Source organism: Giraffa tippelskirchi, chromosome 12 (assembly GCF_054371585.1).
Source record: "Giraffa tippelskirchi isolate mGirTip1 chromosome 12, T2T-mGirTip1v1.2.pri, whole genome shotgun sequence".
Taxonomy (NCBI): Eukaryota; Metazoa; Chordata; class Mammalia; order Artiodactyla; family Giraffidae; genus Giraffa; species Giraffa tippelskirchi.
Window position 1 is genome coordinate 116,417,396 of NC_137286.1, and position 22,721 is coordinate 116,440,116.

Sequence of the window (22,721 nt, forward strand, 5' to 3'; positions counted from 1 at the left end):
TTTATCTATAAAAACACGATGGCACACATTTGGAAAATAAAGAGAATTATAAATGGCAATACCAAATTTGTAAAACCATTATCTTCTAAAATTCATATTTAGATCATTTAATAAGCAGTAAAATTCTTAAAATCAGAGAAATTCATTGTACATAATAGCTATGTATCCTACAGATTTAAATGACCTTTAATTTCAACACAGTGCAATTCATCTAAATACACTGTACACGGCTTCACGCAGAGGAGACATACAATTTAGACGAGTGAATAGGAACAATTATTATATTTGCTGAAGGTAGGGTAAATGTGATGGTCGAGATGTATTTTTTCTTTCTATTGAATATGCCTTAAACAATTGGCCACAGGGAAGTGTTAGTAGGAATTTAAAAATATTTGGCCAAACTTTTTTGTTACTATCTAAAATGCACATTCATTAGACTAAGTTATTTTTCAGTTTAAGAAGGTACTCTAGCATTTCTTGTTTTATTCTAGATTCTTTATGAATATGTAGAAAATGAACCTCTTTCACACTCCTATAGATATGTTTAATTTACTTTCTATCTATGTCCTAAACAGATGACTGATCATTTACTAAGAAAGCACAAAAGATCAAGTTAAAGGCAGAATTAACATGACTTTCTCAAAGAAAGTGTCTTGTTGCCCCTTGCTCACCTCCCATTGCGTGTGGAGTCCTCATAAGTCATCTGTTATAATCCCATACTTCACATTCATTATTACTGGTCACACATAAATAACTTACTCAATATGCCTGAAGCAAAGGTAAGGCTAAGAAGATATTTATTAAAAGCAAAGCAAGCCAGCCCAAATCCCTATAGAAGTAGTGTTCATTTCATTTGAGCACGAAGTTATGAAATCTTGCACGTAATTATAAATCAGAAACCAGTATGGGCTCACTTTGAACCGGTGGCAGCAAATCAACCAAATTTCATTCTTTCTTTTTAAAAGTACTGCGATTCGACTGGTGGTTTAGGAGCGTCTGCCTTGCCTAGAATAAGTATTTCTCTGCTAAGTGGACGGATGAATATGGCATATCTGGGTTTGGAGCAGAAATTTCACAGGGACTTTAGGGTGGAGCTTTGAGATCAGGAAATATGGATCGTAGGTGGGACAAGTAGGTGGATTCTTAGCTCTAAGTTAATGAATTGAGACCCACTTGGATGGAAGTCTCCAGGACCACATCTGAATCCTTTTTCCTGAACCTGTTCTATTCGCTACTTGAAAAAAATGGAGAAGCTGAAGAAGAAACCTAAAATACTAAAAGCAAGGTGGGCGGGGAGGGGTTCCAAAGTCTTTTCGATTTGTTAGAATAATGAGCTCACATCAATCAAATGGATAATACAGTATAAGTATTTCTAAGGTTTGCAAGGGTATGTGCAGCTCCCATAGCAATAACTGTCCCGTATCTCCCAGAAGAGATTATCCAGCCTGGGGCAAACACCTCAGCGAGGGGAAACCCACCCCTCTCAAGGCAGCCATCATTTGACAGGTTCAACGACAAATAAAACATCGCGTGCTTTGGTTTAAAAGAAATGTTATTGTTACAAGGGAGGGAAAGATCTAGTTTTCAGCAGTTTTTGACATAGATGACCTAACAGAGAAAGATAACTGCTAAAAGACTTAACTCTACCTTCACATCTATTAAGAGATGTCGGTTAACAAGAGCTCTTACATCAACTAGGGGGGTGAAAACTTTAGAAGATACAGTGATATGTCAGAGTAAACTTAGAAAAAAGTGGCTGAGAGAATTGAGGGTGTCTGATTTGGAGAAATGAAGATGCCCGTGGTTCATGGCAGTGTCAAGAGGAGCACCAGTGCCTGGTAGTGAAAATTACAGTGTAATGGCTGGAGCTATAAAGTAGCCAAACAAAGCCATAGGAGACAATTCAGGGCTGTCCGAGACAACGACTCTGCCCTCAGAAACATCACCCAACTTGTCTTACAGAAGCAAAAGCTCTCTGTTACTCCATGAATTTAAAGAGAGGTAGGAAATAATACTCAACCGGGAGCCACTCTCGTTACCAAGGAGACAATGATACCAGGTGTTGTGCGGATCAAATGAAAGAAAAGATCTGTTAAGTGTGCACAGTAGAGAAAACTGCATAGTAGAGACTGGTTCTCCATGAGAGATGATACCCAGGGGATTCCTCTAATGAGGAAATGAACTAAACTCCATGACATCAAAGGTCCATTTGGACACCAGGAGTCAATGATTTCATCTTATTAATAAGCCACGCTGATTAATTCTGCTTCAGCATTAGAGGTTTATATTGCTTTGAATTACAATGTATACATCACATTTCCCCCCCTTTCACAATATATGTTAAAACCTTTAAGATTCAATCTTATAATGCTATAACGTTAAAATCCTTTCATAGTATCTCATTAAACCCTTTCTTCTCTTTCACCATTCATCACTTGGATAATTGAGGCTGTCTGGTGAAAATGGGGCTAATAGTTATTTCAGAAAGTTCAAGGAAAATAGGAATAACTCAAAATATATGAGGATTCACTGACGAAAGGTCATTCTTTTTTTTTCCTTTTAACTGAAATGCTCCCATAAAAAGTCAGTAATACAACCTGATCGTACTTACTCCTGTGATTTGTGTTCACTGTCTACTGATAGGATGAAATATGCTTATTCAACTTTTATGTCTCTATACTCATTCTTAGCCTTCATAAGAAAATTGAATACACACTACCATATATAAAATAGATAACCAACAAGGACCTACTGTATAGCAAGGGAATTCTACTCAATATTTTATAATAACCCATAAGGAAAAAGAATCTAGAAAAAATAGATATGTGTGTATGTATAAGTGAATCACTTTGCTGCACATCTGAAACTAACACAACATTATAAATCAACTGTACTCCAATAAAAAACTAAATTAAATATTAAATGGCTTAATTTTTCAGATCCACAAACAAGAAAGAAAATTGATTGAAAAGTACTGCCTGATAACTTCCCTGGTGGTTCAGGGGTTGAGACTGTGCTTTCACTGCAGGAGGTGCGGGTTTGATACCTGGTCAGGGAACTAAGATCTCACATACCGTGTAGTGTGGTCAACAAGACAACAACAACAAAATGAGTGTCTAAGAAATAGATGAAAACTCCTGGGAGAGCTCAGGATCAGTGAAGAGGGAAGGGTCTGGAATTAAGAAGAACAGGAAGAAGGGCTGGGAACAGGGAAGAAAGATGGGAAGAGGCAGTTTGCACACTGTGCTAAATTACCCTAGAAATAGCAAAAGCATTAACATGGTAGATGAGCAAAACTAAACTGCAGACTCTATAAAGCTTTTCTGAATTCAAGCAGCATCTTGTGCTATAACGTCATCACACACACAAAGATGACCCACCTCCATGATCAAAATCATGAAAGTCTCTGTAAAGAAACCTTCAAACAATCTGCTATAATAACATGACTCAATATATGGCAAAGAATGTCAATTTAAATGAATTTGCTACCTCAGCTGGGAAACAGTTCACACAGTGTGGTTACCTTCACATATCTGAGATGCGAGCACTATTTACACGGCCCCATGGCATCTGTTATACATGACACTCCCAGAGGTGGGTGCTGGAGGCAGATTCCTGTCCAGGATAGTTACTGGACTGGGCTGTCTTGATTTCTGGTATGTTGCTACCAGGAATGCCTATGAATGAATTTCCCTCTTCTCTGAGGTTCACACATTCCAGTCACCAGTCACTTTTCCTTGAAAAGGTTCTGTAACTGGGGCAGAATTTGGTCTTTGGTCTCTTCCCAGAGCCTCCTATCAATGGTACCCAACGGGATCCAGAAAGCAAGGCAGGCAGGGGATGCCAAGTGAGAGACATACATGGTAGAGGATGGATGGGGTGAGTAGGGAGCTAAGTGAAGAACCACCGGATTCTCTCCTGGGTGGATGAAACCGTGGGAAGGTAGATGTGTTCGGTGAATGGATGGTGAAAAAGTCAGCGAGTCACTTGTGATCTCAACTTCCTTCTTTGCAAACTACAGATACGAAAAATCGTCTCCATATACAAAAAAAATACCAGTGAGAATCAAATGGAATCATGGGGAAATAAAGTTTTCAACTGCTTGCAGTGTTATGTATATGTCAATCGTATTTCATGTTTTTGTCGTTGCTGTTTATCGGTTTGGTTATTTGGGGGATGAGATCAAGGGGAGAAAAACATGATCTAAGTGGTGGTAAAAATGCTAACTTTAAGAGAAGAAAATGATTTTATTCAGCTTGTTTGCTATGTTATGTGGACATTTTAAAACCTAGACAAGCATTAAGTGGCAACTCTGACTATGAAAAAGCCCAGACCACTGTGTTCATACTAATATACGTCCTTAAGGCACAGAAGAAACACTTCTTTGTTTCTAAATTTCACTAAGACTTAAGCCTTTTTCGACTAAGAGAGGGAATGCACTCTGCTCAGACATGATGGGTGGGCATAGAACACTCCAGCACACCCAGGGGTCCGAAGTCAAGCAGCCGGCCCTGTCTGGACTCGCAGTGACCCTCAGGTGAGAAGCCCTACAGAGCTGTTACCTGTATGTGTCCTTCGATGAGCCTTCAGGTGAGAACTTTTTGTATATACTTTGTTGCAGCCCTCGAAATCGCATCTGTGGATACGCCGTTTTCTCGAGTCTGGGGATTCAGACCTTCTCTGGCGTCTTGTGCTCTCAATACTAAATGGTGAGATTGAACTGGAAAAAGAAAAAGGAGATTTAAACGGTGAGCAGACACAGCACTTTGTCTGGTTCCAGTGCCGTGAGACCTGAGGCTCACAGTCTGCAGCTTCATACAGACTCAAGGCCCCATGTCCACATTACTGCTGTCACTTTCTGGGACATGTTTCATTTCTTAATCTCGAAGGCGGGCAGCCTGACCTATTTTTGATGAAACACTCCTCGGGAGAGGAAGACATGCTTAAAATAACAACAGAATGAAAAAAAACCCAAAAAACTAAATGAAAGCAGCAGTGAATGAGCAGATCTCCATCATCAAAAGAAATGATCTGGTGGCGGTAAAATTATCGCTCAAAGTTCTGAACTTGCGAAGACACTTTCAGAGAATATTTTAGGAAGACCTGCTATAGATAAATGACAAAATGAATGCATTTAATAAGTAACATGAGGGTCTGAATTGCATGTGACAACACATAGAATCGTGTAAAATCACAATGTACATTTCAAAACAAGTGAGGTTGGGCTGAAAGAAATGACATCAGTACATCAATAACATGACTCATGACAAGCTATTTTGGTTCTGCAAAATGCACCTGACATTTAACTCTTCCCGTTGGCGGTTTTTCACGGTGAGGAATCAAGTGCATTGTATTTACAGATTAGCTGTACCACATTATGAAAAAAAGTTTTAACTATGAAATTTGGCCCTGACTTGTACATTGTTTAATCTTAATGCCACAGTAGAAAAACAGGATTAGTTTGTAATGTCAGGTAACTGATTAACATGTACTTCTTTCAACATTAATCTCTTTTGATTGAGATAGAAATGAAGAATATGACTCATTTTTTTAAGTTATTCAAGAAGTTCTTTAAAGTTACAGTGAACTACAATAAGAAAGCAATCACTCCTCTATCAATACTTTGACATTATTTTCTTCCAGCTTTTCCAGGTTTCGATGTTTTTTAAAATTACTTTTTATGAATACATCAATCCTCAAAAAACCTGAACACTACAGATAAAGATAACTTTCCCCCTCTTTCTTCCATCATTATTCTGATCCCTTGTCCTCCCAGGGAAAATCTCTATCATCAGTTTTCTACAAATCCTTTCAATTCTTTTAAATTATGCTTACTGGTATCTGCATTCATGGAATCTCATTATATTGTGCTTTTTAAGAGACATAGAGATAAAAGGCTGTTCACATCATTCTGCAAATTGTTCCACACTTGACTTTTGTTCACTCGACACTGAAGATCTGAGGTCTGTTTATACTGATACAAACACAGTGGTTTGTTCATTTGAAGTGCCATATACCACAGTGCACGGATCCTAAGATGCATCTTTTAATATGTCAATGTCTCTAAAATCAGGATGCCTCTGACATTTGATGGCTGGTCATGGTTTAATTGATATATTTTGTCTTTCTCAGCGGTGTATTTGACAATAGATGGTGTTTTAATCTACCTAGATCAGGAGTTGGTAAACTGTTCCTATAAAGGGCTAGATAGTGAATATTTTGACCGGGAGTCATACAGTCTATGTTGTGACAAATCATCCCTGCAACTGTAGCATGAAAGCAGCTGTAGATAAATATGAGTACAAATAAAACAAATGAGTATGTCTATGTTCTAATAAAACTTTATTTACAAAACAAATAGTGGGCAGTATTTGGTCCATGGGCTATAATTGGTTAATATTTGACTCAGACGAAATATGGAAGTAGTCCAGTGAACATTCATTCCAGAGTTTAAAAATCCATTTCCTAAGTGATGGACATATAGATTTATTTCTAATATTTTACTGCAACATTGCTCCAGTAAACTTTGAAGTGTCTCCTTCCATATGGTGGTAGTGGCTTAGTTGCTGAGTCATGTCCAATTCTTGCAACACTTTGGACTGCAGCCCGCCAGGCTCCTCTGTTCTTGGGATTTCCCTGGCAAGAACAGTGGAGTGGGTTGCCCTTCCCTTTGCCAGGGGATCTTCCCGAACCAGGGATTGAACTCGGGTCTCCCGCATTGCAGGTGGACTCTTTACCGACCGAGCCACCCAGGTTTTCAAAGCATCTTTTCCCTTGTACAAGTAACAGATTCAGTAGCCAATGTTTTATATTATTAGCTAAGATCAAATATAAATGACGTTTATCTGCCTGTATCTTAAACACTTTTGTGCAAGATTTCTATGAAGTTGAAGGAAAGAACATAAGGGGTGGCTAAGCCACTTTTTCTGCCTTCTTATCACTCAATGCGGCTTTGTGGTTTTCCACATCATTGACTCAGTTGTAGGGATTGGAGCTTGGTTGTGAAAAGAGTCAAAACAGTGTGACTGGTCTGTCCCACGAGAGAAGGGCTTTAGTCACTCTTAACAGGGTATGTTCTGGCATAAGATGTGATTCTTGTGAACAAATTGACTCTACGTGTGATAATAAGGTGACAGTAATTCACTTCTTGAGTATCTACTCATAAAAACAAATATGGATCTTCTCATTGGGGGCCTCACAAATAGAAACTTTCGTGTTGTGGTATGTTTTACACCTTTCAAATCGAGAATATGACATGGTATTTATGTCCCTCAAATTATAACACAAAGTCTATAGTAAGAACATTTTGTTTTGTACAATGCTTTCTATGCACTACTATACAGAAGTCTAAATGTAACTAAGCATAATCACACACACATATTGCTTGGCCTGTTGATTTTAGCTATTTATTCTGCTATGTGTTTTATATATGCAGAGAAAAGTAAAAAAATAAACCTAAAATCAAAACCCAGTAACTACTAAGCAAGTCTATAAGGGACCAAGGAGGTAATGCTGCTATACAGTCAGCCACTGGACTATATGGTGGGCCGGGAAGGAAGGCAGGACTACAGAATGGCAGGAAACCTCTTCACTCAGATTTTTGAATTTACATCAAAACTGAAGACATGTCAGGTGGATGGTCTTAATGCTCTACAAAACCTCATACCATGGTTTTCCTCATTTTAAAGTGAAATGTTTTAGGACATTATAAAGAACAACTACCTAAAGATATCTGCATGATGATGATAAGAATAATTTTTAAAAAGGTATGTGCATTGAATAAATGGACCCAACCAAGCTAACCTTAAAATGACATTCAATGGGTAAAATTTCCCCTGGTTCCCTTTTTTGAATGGCAGAGATACTCTCAGAAGATGTCACGAACCTTAGGCTAGCCTCTACCTTTCAAACAAGAACTACTTATTTGATCTCTTTGTGGAAAGGCAGGTGAATGGGGCTGAAGTAAAAAAGAATCAGAAATGCAGACGAGCTTAAAGAACACAGGAAGAGGAGAGGAAAACCCAAGTCCACGGAGGACTGCTGCTGTACTAGGGCCCACAGCACGATCCTAGACGTGGGGGACGTGGTAGTTGGAAGGTAACTGTGGACTGGGTGTTTGGCCACGCCAAGTCCACGGCAGGAAACCTGATAGTTAAGATGCTGGTACCAAGAACTTTTGTGTCTCTGGAGCCACAAACATTGTGGGCATTCTAGAAATGTTGGCTAAACAGAATGACTGAATAGTTGGATGGATGAATGGATTAATGTATTAAGTCAGGTATTCTTAATTTTTAATTCAGTATAATCAACTAATTAATTAACTTTTAATTGGTTAATTAATCCTTACCAGGATCCTTTGACTGCAAGTCTTCTGATAATGCTTACTCAATTCCTTACTCTTACTTTCATTTCCCTGTTTCAAATTTTATTTTTTCATAATACATATATTTTATTGACATATAGTTGATTTAAATGTTTCAGGTGCACGGCAAGGTGATTCAGTTATAAATATACACATATATTATTTTTCATATTATTTTCCATCAGAGGTTATTACAAAATATTGACTACAGTTCCCTGTGCTATACAGTAAAACTTTGCTGCTTGTTGCATATCTATTTTTTTTGTTTGTTTCATATTTTAAATGCTGTAATATACAAAGTGGAGACTGAATACCAGGGATTCTGGGCAACCATTAAAATGTGTTCCCATGAGTGTCTTGGTTCTTTGCTCTAACTTGAAGAGAATGGCATTCTAAAGCACGGCTTACAATTAAAATTTTCAGTGAAAATAAAATATTCCGCCCTTTCTATGCTTTCTGAGCCATGTGCCCTCTGTTACCACAGCTTTTAAGGTACCCCCAAATGCACGCACACTGACTTGTGTGCTTCAAAAGTTAGCCTCATTCTGAAGAACAGAAACGTGCAAGAAACTACTGCCTATGCCAGCAGAGGGTTCTTCCCATAATCCTTATGAATAAGCTTGGTATGATGGAGATGGTTGGGACCATTCAGCAACTGAACACAGTTGCTGGTGTGTTCCCAGACATTGCACTAAACACATCCACATAGTTCATAAATAATAACTAAAGGTCCACTCCCTTCCCCAGAAGGTTAGACCATTTAGAGAAGTGAATGAACGCCCGAGGGGGCCTCACAGGCACTGCGTTGTAATAATTAGATGGCAAGAGAACAAATGAGTGAATCACACCTTCAGTTACACAATAGTCCCACTTGGAATGGTAAGTTAAATTAGAATGAAACCCAGAGAGGCTTGAAAAGTCACATCCAGGAACAGCTCTATTTAAATAGAAGGCACCACACAGCTGCCATGAAAGGAATGAAGGTTAACTGCAATCAGCAGGTAATAAGGCCATTTGTCACGTGTGACCTGAGAGCAGTGAGATGCCCTTCACTGAAATTGGAGTTTCTACAGGAGTTAAAAAGAAAAAGCCAGGACAATCTTTTAAGACTGGGAAGAGGACACACACATCCTAAATTTTAAAACAAGAGCAGAAAACAGAGGGATGGAAGGTCCTTCAGCAAATTCACACACATCCTCTCAACAGAACCTCAAGGAGGGTGATTGGATAACAATGAGAGCCGACACTGACAGAATGCCTGCCATGGGCCAGGCACTGCTCCAAATGCTTTAAGCTTCAAAGCAGCTACTGGAGGTCAATACTATTAGTACCCCTAGTTTACAGATGAGGAAACCGAGGCAAAGAGAGGTTAAGATCAAGGCCAAAACAGACTGGGTGTCCACACCAGGATCTGAGCCCGAGGGCTGGACACCAGAATCCACCTGAGTTATCATGTTCTACTCACTCAGGTATTTAAGAATATAAACCACATCTAATAAAAAATGCATGCATGAATGCATGCTAAGTCACTTTAGTCGCGTCCAACTCTGTGTGACGCTATGGACTGGAGACCGCCAGGCTCCTCTGTCCATGGGATTCTCCAGGCAAGGATACTGGAGTGTGTTGCCATTCCCTCCTCCAGGAGAATCCTCCTGACCCAGGGATTGAAGCTGCATCTCTTATGTCTCTAGCATTGGCTGGCAGGTTCTTTACCACTAGCACCAACTGGGAAGCCCCATAAAAGTTAAAAAAGCAACAAAATAACCGGAATCATTTAAATTTCCCCTCTAATCCTATTATAGAAAACAATAGCACATAAAAAAAAAGGCATTCTTAAATGTAGTCTGCTATGATAAAGCATACACTTTACTCCTGAGAATTTTACAGTAAACTTTTTCATAAATATTGCCAGTAGAAATACTCAGTGTAATTATTTACTATTAACCTATCTTAAAAATACTTCCTTAACTTTGTAAAATGTATATCTTTCCAGGGAAACGTTTTTGAAGGCTGAGTTTGGCAGTGACAAGCAATTAAGTCTTCCTCAACCATCAAGACCAGAGAACTTGTTCCTTCCCTGCCATCTTTGTTTATTTACAATGGTACCAAAAAGCATTTAGAATTAACTGCACAACAGAGTTACCTTAAGGGAAGGGAGCACATTCAGTTTTAAAAGTATATTTTGTACTGTTTTCCAAAGCTTGTTTTAAAATGATTTTCAATAGAACATATATATAACCTGCGGGAATTCTGAATCAGCTGCTGCCACAGAATAGACGGAAGTGAGAACTACTTCCTCGTTAGTAAATCAAACACCACATTGGGAATGAAATAGTGAGGCCACAAGCCAGAAAATAGAGTTGATGAGAATTTCAGTTAACCAGGAGTTACATAAATCTTAGTATTTGAGATTCTATTCACGTGGATAAGACAGACACGTGGAGGTTTTTGCAGGCTTTTCTTAGCCAGCAGATGGCTCTCAGAAGCAGGAATCTTTCATACTATCACAGACTCTCTAGCTTCTATGAAACCATGTCAAGGTCTTCCCTGGGTATTAATAAGAGAAAGGGGGTTATTTAGATACATTCACTATCCAGTCCCTAGAAGCTTCATTCTAAGATAGCACAAATCCACTGATTCACCTCTTTCGTTCCTGCCCATGGATTTCCCTGGTAGTTCAGATAGTAAAGAATCTGCAATGCAGGAAAATCTGGTTCCATCCTTGGGTCAGAAATATCCCCTGGAGAAGGAAACGGCAACCCACTCTGGTATTCTTGCCTGAAGAATTCCATAGACAGAGGAGTCTGATGGGCTACAGTCCAGGGGGTTGCAAAGAGTCAGAAGCAACCGTGTAACTAACACTTTCACTTTCATTCCTGCCCAGCTTCCTACAGAAAACTACTTTTGAGCACACTGAAACTATAAGATTAGAAGTTGCCAATCTTTCCAGAAGCTGTGACAAAAACATGACACCACTTTACATTCATATTTGAATTCAATAAAAATAAACCCATTTTCACAAAATGTATAAATCAAGAGTAATACTTAGATGAAATACGTCAAAAGCTCAATGGCATTTATTTAACTAGAATGTGACACTTTTTTATATGAACAGAATATGTGCAGAATGTATTTTGAATTATTATTCTAATAAATGAAATATCCTACTAATTAAAAGATTGGTTCACTGGTTTACCAATGAACTTTTTGTAGGTGAGTCTGTAGATAGATTTATAGTATATCATGATTTTCCTTAAAAATAACAGCTGCTACTCAATAATTTTAATCACTATCTAGGACCATTAAAATACTCAAAACTGTTACAGACTCTGCTGTTTTTTTGATTTACCTTATTTTAGTAAGATCATAAGCTGTTGAAGCACAAGATAAAATAGATACATGGATAAATACAAAAAACAAGTTATTAATGGCATTTGCTGTGATTTGTTATATAGTTAAACTTTTATGATGAATTTAGATTACAGGCTGAAAGAGGATTGTTTGTTTAAAAAAAAAAAAAGAAACCCATTTCAGATACAGAGTTATCTATTCAAAATAGTTTCTTCGGGGGCAACACTGTATTCATCGTCAAGATTTTTTTCCCATAAAATCAATTCATAATGTAGGATGGAACAAGGGCCCTGAAACAAGTTTAGATTTCTGAATTATGCTGGACATGGAACAGAAGACATAAAACTTGCCAAAATATTCAGAAGAATGTTTCCACAAAATTTTTTCAAGAAATGTTGGGGTTTAAATTATATTTCATGCCAGGAGTTGTAGCTCAATGGATCATTTAAGCCTTAAAAAAACCTTTCTAGGTCTGAGCAGGATTTAATAATCAGAATGCCTTTAAGGCAGGTGCTGTCTTCCACAGGTTGGCACAAGCCTTACCACTGTTGCCTTATAAAGGCAGCGCTACGCATTTATCTTACAGGTGTGGTCCTTGAGCCCATCTGGATTTGAGACCCTCTAGGACTGTTCCCTTTATTTTATTAAAGATAAACTTTAAACTCCTCAAGAATGAAGATGTGGTTATATGCATGCCTCTCTAGAAGCTGGTTTATCAGCAGGTGCTGGGAAGGGTGATGAGAAAGAAAGAGAGGAAAGAGCTGGGGGAACACAGTCCACCCCATGAGGACATTCCCAAGGGCGAACACTGGTGTTTGATATAAACACGCTAATTTTTTCATATCAAAAGGATCTTCTTTTAAGGCAGATCCGATCATAAAGAAGTTATATGGATATGCACTAGGTGAGGACAGTATATAATAAGCCTTGGTGTTTTAAATATTAAGACATATATAAAATGTTCGAAATATACAGTTCTTATGAGTTATTGTAATGCAATCATAAATAAACTAAAAGTAACCATCAACACAGCCTCCATCTATTTTATGCTCATCATTAACAAGGTCTCTGTTCCACTAGAGATTTGTTTTATTAAAGAGCACCGAAATTATACCAGTTAATATCTAGTACTTACGCTTACATAAATTATTGAAACAGTTTTTAATTACTCGTACAGGGATATATAAATAACATGGCCAAGTAGAACTCATTAGTAATATCCCACTTGAGTTTTTTTTGGCCAAAAGGGCTATCTGGTGCCACAAATAGGTATCTGTCCTACCATAAAATGTGCATGTATTTGAATTTTGGAGAATACCAAAAATCTTCCCATCTAATGGAGGAAATATTTAACTTGTTTTTAGTTTCTTTCTTGAAACTCAACTTAACCTTTGAGTACTCTGCCAAACTGATGTTGTAAAAGTTAGAAGGTATAGTAATGTGACCCAAATTTATACTTGAAAGACATTAGAAGATGAGCAAACCAAGGCTCAAAAAGTTAATTAAACTAACCGATGCCAAACCCACAGAGCTAAACAGTAGTAGAGTTGGTACTAGTCTATTTCCTGACTCTTCAAGCTAGGATTCTTTCACTCTTCAACAAAACTGGAGAAAGAGAGAAAGAACTATGTTACAATCTTTATTTGGTATGAAGGAAAGCCTCCTTGGCAAAACTGGAATATATACATATACACAAAATTGGTTTTCATCAGATAGTTAGAACTAACAATCCCCATCCTATTTATATTTTTGTTATGGCTGCCAGGAAACTCAGCCACATTAGCCTAGGGCCTATGTGTTTATTCCCCATTCTAATGATACAACAGTAATTTTTAAGTGTATGTCTCATAAAGTTATTTCTGAACTAGGTCAAGTATTAATGATAAACAAGCAAAAGAAAACAAAAATAGAACAGGCTGATCTTAAAAATGGAGGAAAAGATGTGAACCCTGAATGTTCATTTTTATATGCAGAATTCTAAATTAAAGTTTTGTGATCAATAAGCTCTTATCTTTAAGAAAAAAAGAAAACAAGAATCCTATTTTTTGTTGCAGTTCCTGGAAAAAAACCACAGGCTGTGATCTGAAAATTTACATATGAATTATAGCTTATTATAATTTATTGGGCTTCCCTAGTAGCTCAAGGCAGTGAAGAATCTGTCTGCAATGTGGGAGACCTAGGTTCGATCCCTGGGTCGGGAAGATCCCCTGAACGGCATGCAACCCGCTCCAGTATTCTTGCCTGGAGGATCCCATGGACAGAGGACCCTAGCAGGCTACAGTCCATAGCGTCGCAAAGAGTCGGACATGACTGAAGCGACTTAGCACACACACAGGAAGATTAGCCTAGAATAATGTAAACATGATACAATGTCCAATATATCTTAAACTTGGGTTTCTTCTTTTTTTTTGGTTAGTGTCTTTATTAAGATGTAAAAGATATAATAAACATACCATAAAATCACCCTATAAAGTGCACGATTCAGTGGCATTCATTATATTTACAATGTTGTGGAACCATCACCTCTATCTAATTTCAAAATATTTTCATCACCCCCAAAAGGAAACTCCATGTTCATTAGTGCATTCCACACACCCTCTCTTCCTAGCTCTTGCAACTACTAATCTAATTTTCTGCCTTTATGGATATGGCTATTCTGAGTATTTAATAGAAATAGAATCATAAAATATGTGGCTTTTTGTGGCTAGCTTTGCCAGGAGAATTATCAATAACCTCAGATATGCAGATGACACCACTCTTACGGCAGAAAGTGAAGAAGAACGAAAAAGCCTGTTGATGAAAGTGAGAGAGGAGAGTGAAAAAGTTGGCTTAAAGCTAAACATTCAGAAAGCTAAGATTATGGCATCTGGTCCCATTACTTCATGGGAAATAGATGGGGAAACAGTGGAAACAGTGTCAGACTTTATTTTTGGGGGCTCCAAAATCACTGCAGATGGTGACTGTAGCCATGAAATTAAAAGATGCTTACTCCTTGGAAGAAAAGTTATGGCTAATCTAGATAGCATATTAAAAAGCAGAGACATTACTTTGCCAACAAAAATCCATCTAGTCAAGGCTATGGTTTTTCCAGTAGTCATGTATGGATGTGAGAGCTGGACTGTGAAGAAAGCTGAGTGCCAAAGAATTGATGCTTTTGAACTGTGGTGTTGAAGAAGACTCTTGAGAGTCCCTTGGACTGCAAGGAGATCCAACCAGTCCATCCTAAAGGAGATCAGTCCTGGGTGTTCATTGGAAGGACTGATGTTGAAGCTGAAATTCCAATACTTTGGTCACCTCATGAGAAGAGCTGACTCATTGGAAAAGACCCTGATGCTGGGAAGGATTGGGGGCAGGAGGAAAAGGGGACGACAGAGGATGAGATGGTTAGATGGCATCACCGACTCGATGGACATGAGTTTGGGTAAACTGCAGGAGTTGGTGATGGACAGGGAGGCCTGGCGTGCTGCGATTCATGGGGTCGCAAAGAGTCGGACACGACTGAGCGACTGAACTGACTGACTGACTTGTTCATATAAGCATAAAGTCCTTAAGGTTTATCCATGTTGTGGCATGCATCAATAGTTTATTCCTATTTTTTCTTCCAGTTTTATTGAAACATAATTGATATTCAGCACTGTATAAATTTGAGGTATATAGTATAATGAATTAATTTACATATATCATGAAATAATTAATACCTCACTCCTTTTAATAGCTGAATAATATTTCATTATATACAGACACACCATATTTTATTCATTAGTTGATGGACATTTGGGCTGATTTTACTTTTTGAGTATTAGGAATAATGCTGCTACGAGTATCTGTTCAAGCTTTTGTGTTTTAAATTCTTTTAGGCATACATCTAGAAATGGGATTACTAGATTATATGGTAATTCTATGTTTAATATTGTGAGTTTTCAAATTGTTTTTCAAAGTGAGTACACTATTTTATAATTTCACCAGCACTGTAAGAAGCTTGTAATTTCTTTTCATCCTCACCAACCCATTATATTTGTCATTTGAATTTTTGCCATCTCATTGTGGTATCTCATTGTGGTTTTCATTCGTAATATCCCTAACAACTAATGGAGTTGAGTCTTTTCATGTACTCACAGGCCATTTGTGTATCTCCTTCAGAGAAATGTCTATTTAAATACTTTGCTTATTTATAAATTGTGTTGTCATTTAACTGTTCAGTTGTGAAATTTCCATATATTATAGATACAAGTCACTTATCAGATATATAATTTGCCAATATTTTTTCCCAATCTGTGGGTTGTCTTTTCATTTTCTTGGGGTCCTTAAAGCACAAAAGTCCAATTTAACATTTCTTAGTTGTATGTGTGTGTGTGGTTATATCTAAGAAAGCTTTAGCTAACCTAAGACTCAAAGATTTACTCCTATGCTTTCTTCTTACAGATTTAGCTCTAATATTTAGATTTATGACCCATTTTTAGTTAATTTTTGTGTACAGTATAAGAAAGGAAGGAGTCTAATTTCATTTTTTCACATGTGGATATACAGTTGTCTCCATATTATTTGCTAAAAAAATTATTCTTTCTTCATTAAATTGTCTAGGAAATCTCATGAAAATCAATTGATCATAAATGTAACATTTGATTTCTAAGATCTCATCTTTATTCTGTTAATCTATATGTGCATCTTTAGTCTAGTACCACACTGTCTTAACTTTATAACTTTGAGGTAAACGTTAAAATTGAAAAGTTTTAGTCCTTCAAATTTATATTTTTTAAGATTATTTCCATATGAATTTTAGGGTCAGTTTGTCAATTTCTGCAAAAGAAAATGCAGTTGGAATTTAGATAGAAACTGCACTGAATTTATTTACCATTTGGTAGAATGCTACCAGTTACTCTTTCAATCTACAATCATGGAAGTCTTTCCTTTTACGAGTTCTTTAGTTTTTTAAAAATAATACTTCAAAGTTTTCAGTGTTCAAATCTTGTACTTCTTCAGTTAAATTTGAAAGTGTTAGTTGCTCAGTTGTGTCTGACTCTTTGCGACCCCATGGACTGTAATGCTCTGTCCATGGGATTTTCCAGGCAAGAATACTGAAGTGGATTGCCATTTGCTTCTCCCAGGGATCTTTCCAACCCAGGGATCAAACCCAGGTTTCCTGCATTGCAGGCAGAGTCTTTACCATCTGAGCTACCTTTTGTTCTAGGTATTTTCTTTTCTTCATGTTATTGTAAATTGAATTATTTTCTTTTTCACTGAAGTACAGTTGATTTACAAGCTTGTGTTGAACTTATTTTCTTAATTTTCATTTTCAGATAGTTCACTGTTACTGGATAGAAATACAGTCAATTTTTGTATACTGATATTATGTCCAGCAATCATGTTGAATTCCTTTATTAGTTCTGATAGTTTTTTGAAGGGATTCATTTGGGTTTTCTATATACAAGATCATGTCAACTATAAACAGAGATAATTTCACTCCTTCCTTTCAGGTCACTATACAAAGAGCTAACTTTACTTCTTCCTTTCCAATCTGGATTCTCTTACTTCTTTTCCTTAATTGCCATGGCTAGAGTACTGAATGAAGGTGGTGAGTACACAAGTCCATTCTGTCATCTGTATCTCCACCTTTCCCACATATTGGCTCATCAATACCATTTTTCTGGATTCCATGTGTGTGTCTGTTCAGTGGCTCATTCATGTTCGACTCTCTGCAACTCCATGGATTGTAGTCTGCCAGGTTTCTCTGTCCATGGAATTTTCCAGGTAAGAATACTGGAGTGGGTTGCCATTTCCTCCTCCATAAATCTTCCTGACCCTGGGATCAAACTTGTGTCTCTTGTGTCTCCTGCATTGGCAGGTGGATTCTTTACCAGAGCCACCTGGAAAGCCCCAGGTTCCATATATGTATACGTTAATACAGGATATGTGTTTCTCTCCTTCTGACTTACTTCACCCTGTATAACAGGCTCCAAGTTCAGTCATCTCACCAGAAATGACTCAAAGTCATTCTTTTTTATGGCTGAGTAGTATTTTACTGTATATATGTATCACATTTTCTTTATCCATTCATCTGTCAATGGGACATCTAGGTTGCTTCCGTGGCTACTCTATATAGTGCTGCAATAAACATTAAGGAACATGTGTCTTTTAGAACTGTGGTTTTCTCAGGGTATATGTCCAGTAGTGGGGGTTTCTGGGTCATATGATAGATAGATTTAGGGAAGGGGGGATCAAGAGCGAGAGGATATATGTATAATTATGGCTGGTTCGCACTGTTGTACTGCAGAAACCAACACAACATTGTAAAGCAATTTTCCTCCAATTAAAATTTTTTTTAAAAAGTGAGTATAAACATCCTTGTCTTGTTCCTGATCTTAGAAAAATTATTCAGCTTGCCCATTAAAGATGTTAGATACGGGTTTTTCATAGTTCTTTATCAGGCTAAAGAAATCCCTTTCTATTTCTAGTCTGCTGAGTGTTTTTATCATGAAAAAAAATGTTGAACGCCTTTTCTGTACCTGTTGAGATAATCATGTGGTCTTGTGTTTATAACCAGTATAATATATTACACTGATTGATTTTTATAAGTCAAACCAGCCTCATTTCTGTGTTACATCCCACATAGTCATGGTATATGCTCTTTTGTATATGTTGCTAGATTCAGTCTGCTTGTTTTATGTTGAGGGTTCTAGAGCCTGTATAAAAGATCTTGTGTATTTTCTATCATCTGTATCTGGTTTTAGTATCAGGAGAATGATATTCTTATAGAAGAGGCTTGAGAAGTGTTTTGGGTTTCTTCTTTACCTTGGGTTCCACAAAACCATGTTTACACCAAGAGCCATTCCTTACTACATTCTTATTTGCTGATACTGACACTTTCTTTCCAACGTCAGTTTTGCTCTTAGCCTGCTTCTATGGAGCTGATGTTTCTGACATTTCTATGCTATTGGCCTTGAACTGCTCACCTAGAGCTTCATAGATCATTAAAATCTCAGAGCCACACTGTCCACCAAATGCGCAGCCCTGGCCCATCTTTCTTCACCTAAGAAGAAGGGTTAGATTAAAACTTTGTAAGCTTTCATGCATCAGGTAAATACCACTTAATGTTTCTAACTTCATTCTTCTTCATTACTGGTAAAACCCTGTCCATAGTTCCGACTGGTAGCCTTTCAGTGTATACTATGCTGTTTATAGTAAACTTACTGTATACTATCAAATACTGCAGGTGGCATAGTAAGAGCTTTTATATCAACATACATAAACTTAGAAATCCCCAAAATTACAGAAAGATTGGCAAGGTCACTACTGTTAATGGTAGTCTAAAAGCTGAGCAATAGCTGAGAAAATAGATGCTTAGAATGGGTAAGTGGCTCAGAAAAGAGAGACTTAAGACCTCCAGTCCACACTTCCTTTTACATCACATCAATACTAAAATAAGATGAAAAATCTATAAAACATCAAGATAACAAAGGTAAGTCTCTTGTACCATATTTATTGATGATTAAATATAATTTGCACTGTTGGCATTTTTTTTTTTAACTTGGCTTTTTCCTGCTGAGAAAATCTGTATGATGAGAGTTTAAGTAAGTGGCAGTCAGACATACAGGTATTTTTCAACTTAACACTACTTATTCAATCAAATAAAACAACAAATATTTTCTGTCGATTCACCATAGAAAAGCAAACGAGGATACACAAAAGTCTCCTCAAAGAGTTTATAATATGGTGAGGTGTAGGATTTGGATATTTATCTACCTCAAACAGGTGACAAAAGACTCAAATACACCACTTATATGACATGTGGAAATCTAATCTTAACTCTCGAAAGATGTATGTAAATTTCTGGGAGGTTTATAGTCTCAGGGCTCACTTGGTCTCTATCACTAATCCTGATGTAAAAATCAGCACCTTGTTCAGTCTTCACACTAAGAACCACCATATACACTCATCTGAGCTCAGTAGCCCTTTTACCATAGATGCTGAGGCACTCCTGGAGCTCTGGCTCTCTCTGCCTAGTGTTCCTGTGTTTATAAAATGCTTTTGCCTACTTCTGTGTTGCTCACTGGTCCCCTCCCGCCTCAGGCCACTGTCCATCTTGCCGGCATTCTCTCCTTCCTCCACCTCTTCTCTCGTTTCTTCCCCACCCCTGAGTGTGCGCGCTGCCGCTTCAGTCGTGTCTGACTCTTTGCAACCCTGTGGACTGTAGCCCTCCAGGCTCCTCTGTCTATGGGATTCTCCAGACAAGAATACTGGAGTGGGTTGCCATGTTCTTCTCCTGGGGTTGTTCCCGATATAGGGATCGAACCCAGGTCTCTTACATCTCCTGCACTGGCAGGCAGGTTCTTTTCCAGGCATTCTCTCTCCTTCACCTCTTCTCTGGTTTCTTCTCCTATCCCCATCTCATCTTTGTTCAAGAGCAAAACAACGAACCCCTCCCCTTGGCACAAGCAGGGCAGACTTCCCCTAGGAAAAACCCTGGGGCTAAGGTTACACTAAGTCCTTGGCCAGGGACGTGGAAGTGGGGTTCAGCTATCGTGCTCCCTCCAAGCATTCCTAAAGGCATATTTTCCACTCCAAGGGGGATTCTTCTGGAGGAGCCTGGTGCCAGCTGTTAGGATAATAAGAATTTCTCCAATTTATTATGTATGAGAATCATAATTATAAAAGTCGTAAAAAATGTTATGTGATAAAGAGAGGAATAATAAAGTGTTATTGGAGTAAAGGGAGAGAGGGTCTAATTCTGTCTGGAAAGATCACAGCAAGCTTAATGTAGGACACCAACCAGTGGGTCTTAAAAGAACATGTGAGAGCTGAAGGGAAAACAGCAGACGGGAACAGGATGAACTGGGCCAGAAACCGTGGACTTGGGAATGCTCCCTTAGAGTGAATCATTCTTTTGTATGTCCTGGAAATGCCAGGATTTTTTTTTTTTTTTTCTTTTAGTTTTGGGAGGAAAATCATGGCTTATAAAAACAGGATTCATTGGTGAGGAGGTGATGAAAGTCACAGGTCTTATCAGTTAGAGAGCTATTTATGGTCATCATCTAAGCAGTGGATTCTAAGCTGAACCTAAGCAGTGTCTTTAAATCTGATTCAGAGGGGCCCAATTCCAAGGCATTTCAGATGGAGGTCTGTCAGTTCCTGGTAATTGACTGGAGGATGGCAGAAAAGGAAGAGGGAGGAACAACCCCAGTAGCTTAGTTTAAGTGACCAGGATAATATTATAATAATGTCCTGAAACATCCTGGAGTTCCCAGGAGAGAAGACACTAATGATTACAATTAATCTATGTATAAACAATAGATTTATGTTGAAAACACAACAGAGGGTATTCTCTGGCAGTCCAGTAGCTAGGGCTTCACACTTTCATTGCTGAGGGCCCAGGTTCAATCCCTGCTAGAGGAACTAAGATTCTACAAGTCAAGCAATCTGGCCAAAAACACAAACAAAAGTTTCTAAAAAAAAGACAGCAGAGTAGCACTTTCACTTGCCAGACAAGCAATAATTTAAAAGGGCAGTGTAAACTAGGTTCATCAAGAAGTTATTTTCAGGGATATCTTGAATGCATTTTATAGAAGAAAGCTTATTAAATAAATTTAGGTTAATGGTAATAGAATTTCAGTAAGTCTGTCCAATCTGTAAATTATAAAGGACAGGTACTTTGTAGAGAAAATTAGACTGAAAATGCACAGTTTTTGTTTATTCAGTCAATTAACATTCATTACATTCATTTAGGGATATTATTAAGTTTATAGATGGCAGTTTACATACTTGATGACCTAGGTGATTGCTTTTCTGATTGGTTTTAATTATAGAAGTTCGTTTTTCAGGACCTCAAAGAGACTCACTTAAGTGGAGGGGAAGACAAAGTAGGGACGGAAAGAAAACACATTTTGAAGCAATAACTATTGCCTTAGGCAACTTGCTGAGTATTTTGCATATTAGAATGGTTTGAAATATTGGATGAACCAAAAGATGTGACTCCAGAACTATCAGGGTAAGAATCTTGCCAATGAAAATAAATTTTTAGCTGTGTCTTAGAAAAATTTATCAACTTCCCTAAACTTAGGATTTTTTTTTCTAGGAAAAAAATATCTACCTTGCAGAGTTATAAGAGGAAATAGAGTTATGAAAATAAAACAACCTTGTATAAACAGGTGTATAATCAGGAAATGTTTTAAATTACTGTTGTTCTGTTTTGTACAAACCTCAATGTTAACCCCATTTTACAGATGAGGAATGTGGGGTTCAGGCAAGTTAAGTAACTTGCCCAAGAACAAAAAATAATATTGTGGGGGGGATTGACTTTTTTTAGTCATTGCTGTCCCAGTCACCTGCAACAGTGCCTGGGAGAGGAGGTGCTCAACAGAAACTTGCTAGTATTTATGAAAAGCACCGCCATATTTATGTCCCTCTGAATGCCAGAGGGCCCCTGTACTCAGGTCTCTGGCCACGTGAACCCATTCACTCCTACACTTCATATAGGTGCTGCATATACCATCTTTCTGCATGTCACCACCTGTTCTTATCTTTACAGGCTCAGACATTTTCTTGACCTTTCACTCAAGATGTCAATCAGACATCTAATTTAACATGTTGAAAGTTGAATATGAGATATTTCCCCCCAAACTCGCTCCTTCCCCAGTATTCTCTATTTCAGGAAATGACCCCTATTCTCCTGGTGGCTCAGAACAAAAACAGGAGTCTTTTGTGATCATCCTCTTCCATTCACAATCCGTCAATAGAACCTACTGGCTCTACTTACAATGTGATCCTGAATTTGAATACTTTCCACCGTCTCCTCACTCCTGCATTTCTCACCCGATTTCCTGCCACAGCATCTAACTGGAATCCCTGCTTCCACACCCTCCTCCCCCCCGCACACCCCCAATTTATTTTATTATGGTAAATATATGTGGCATAAAATTGACCCTTTAACTATTTTTAAGTGTACAATTCAGTGGCATTAAGTACATTCACATTGTTGTACAACCATCACCGCTATTCATTTCCAGAACTTTTT

The 22,721-nt window shown here is 37.8% G+C and overlaps 1 protein-coding gene across 8 annotated transcripts in view; it reads right to left on the reverse strand.

Annotated features, from left to right (window-relative positions):
• The window catches only part of KLF12 (KLF transcription factor 12), a 617,863-nt gene that overhangs the window by 152,960 nt on the left and 442,182 nt on the right, over nucleotides 1–22,721 (reverse strand). For all 8 annotated transcript variants that reach the window (XM_081551692.1, XM_081551693.1, XM_081551690.1 and 5 more), the window contains one exon: nucleotides 4,563–4,720. In XM_081551692.1, the coding sequence (XP_081407818.1) occupies nucleotides 4,563–4,720 (158 nt within the window). The remainder of the gene's footprint in view (nucleotides 1–4,562; nucleotides 4,721–22,721) is intronic.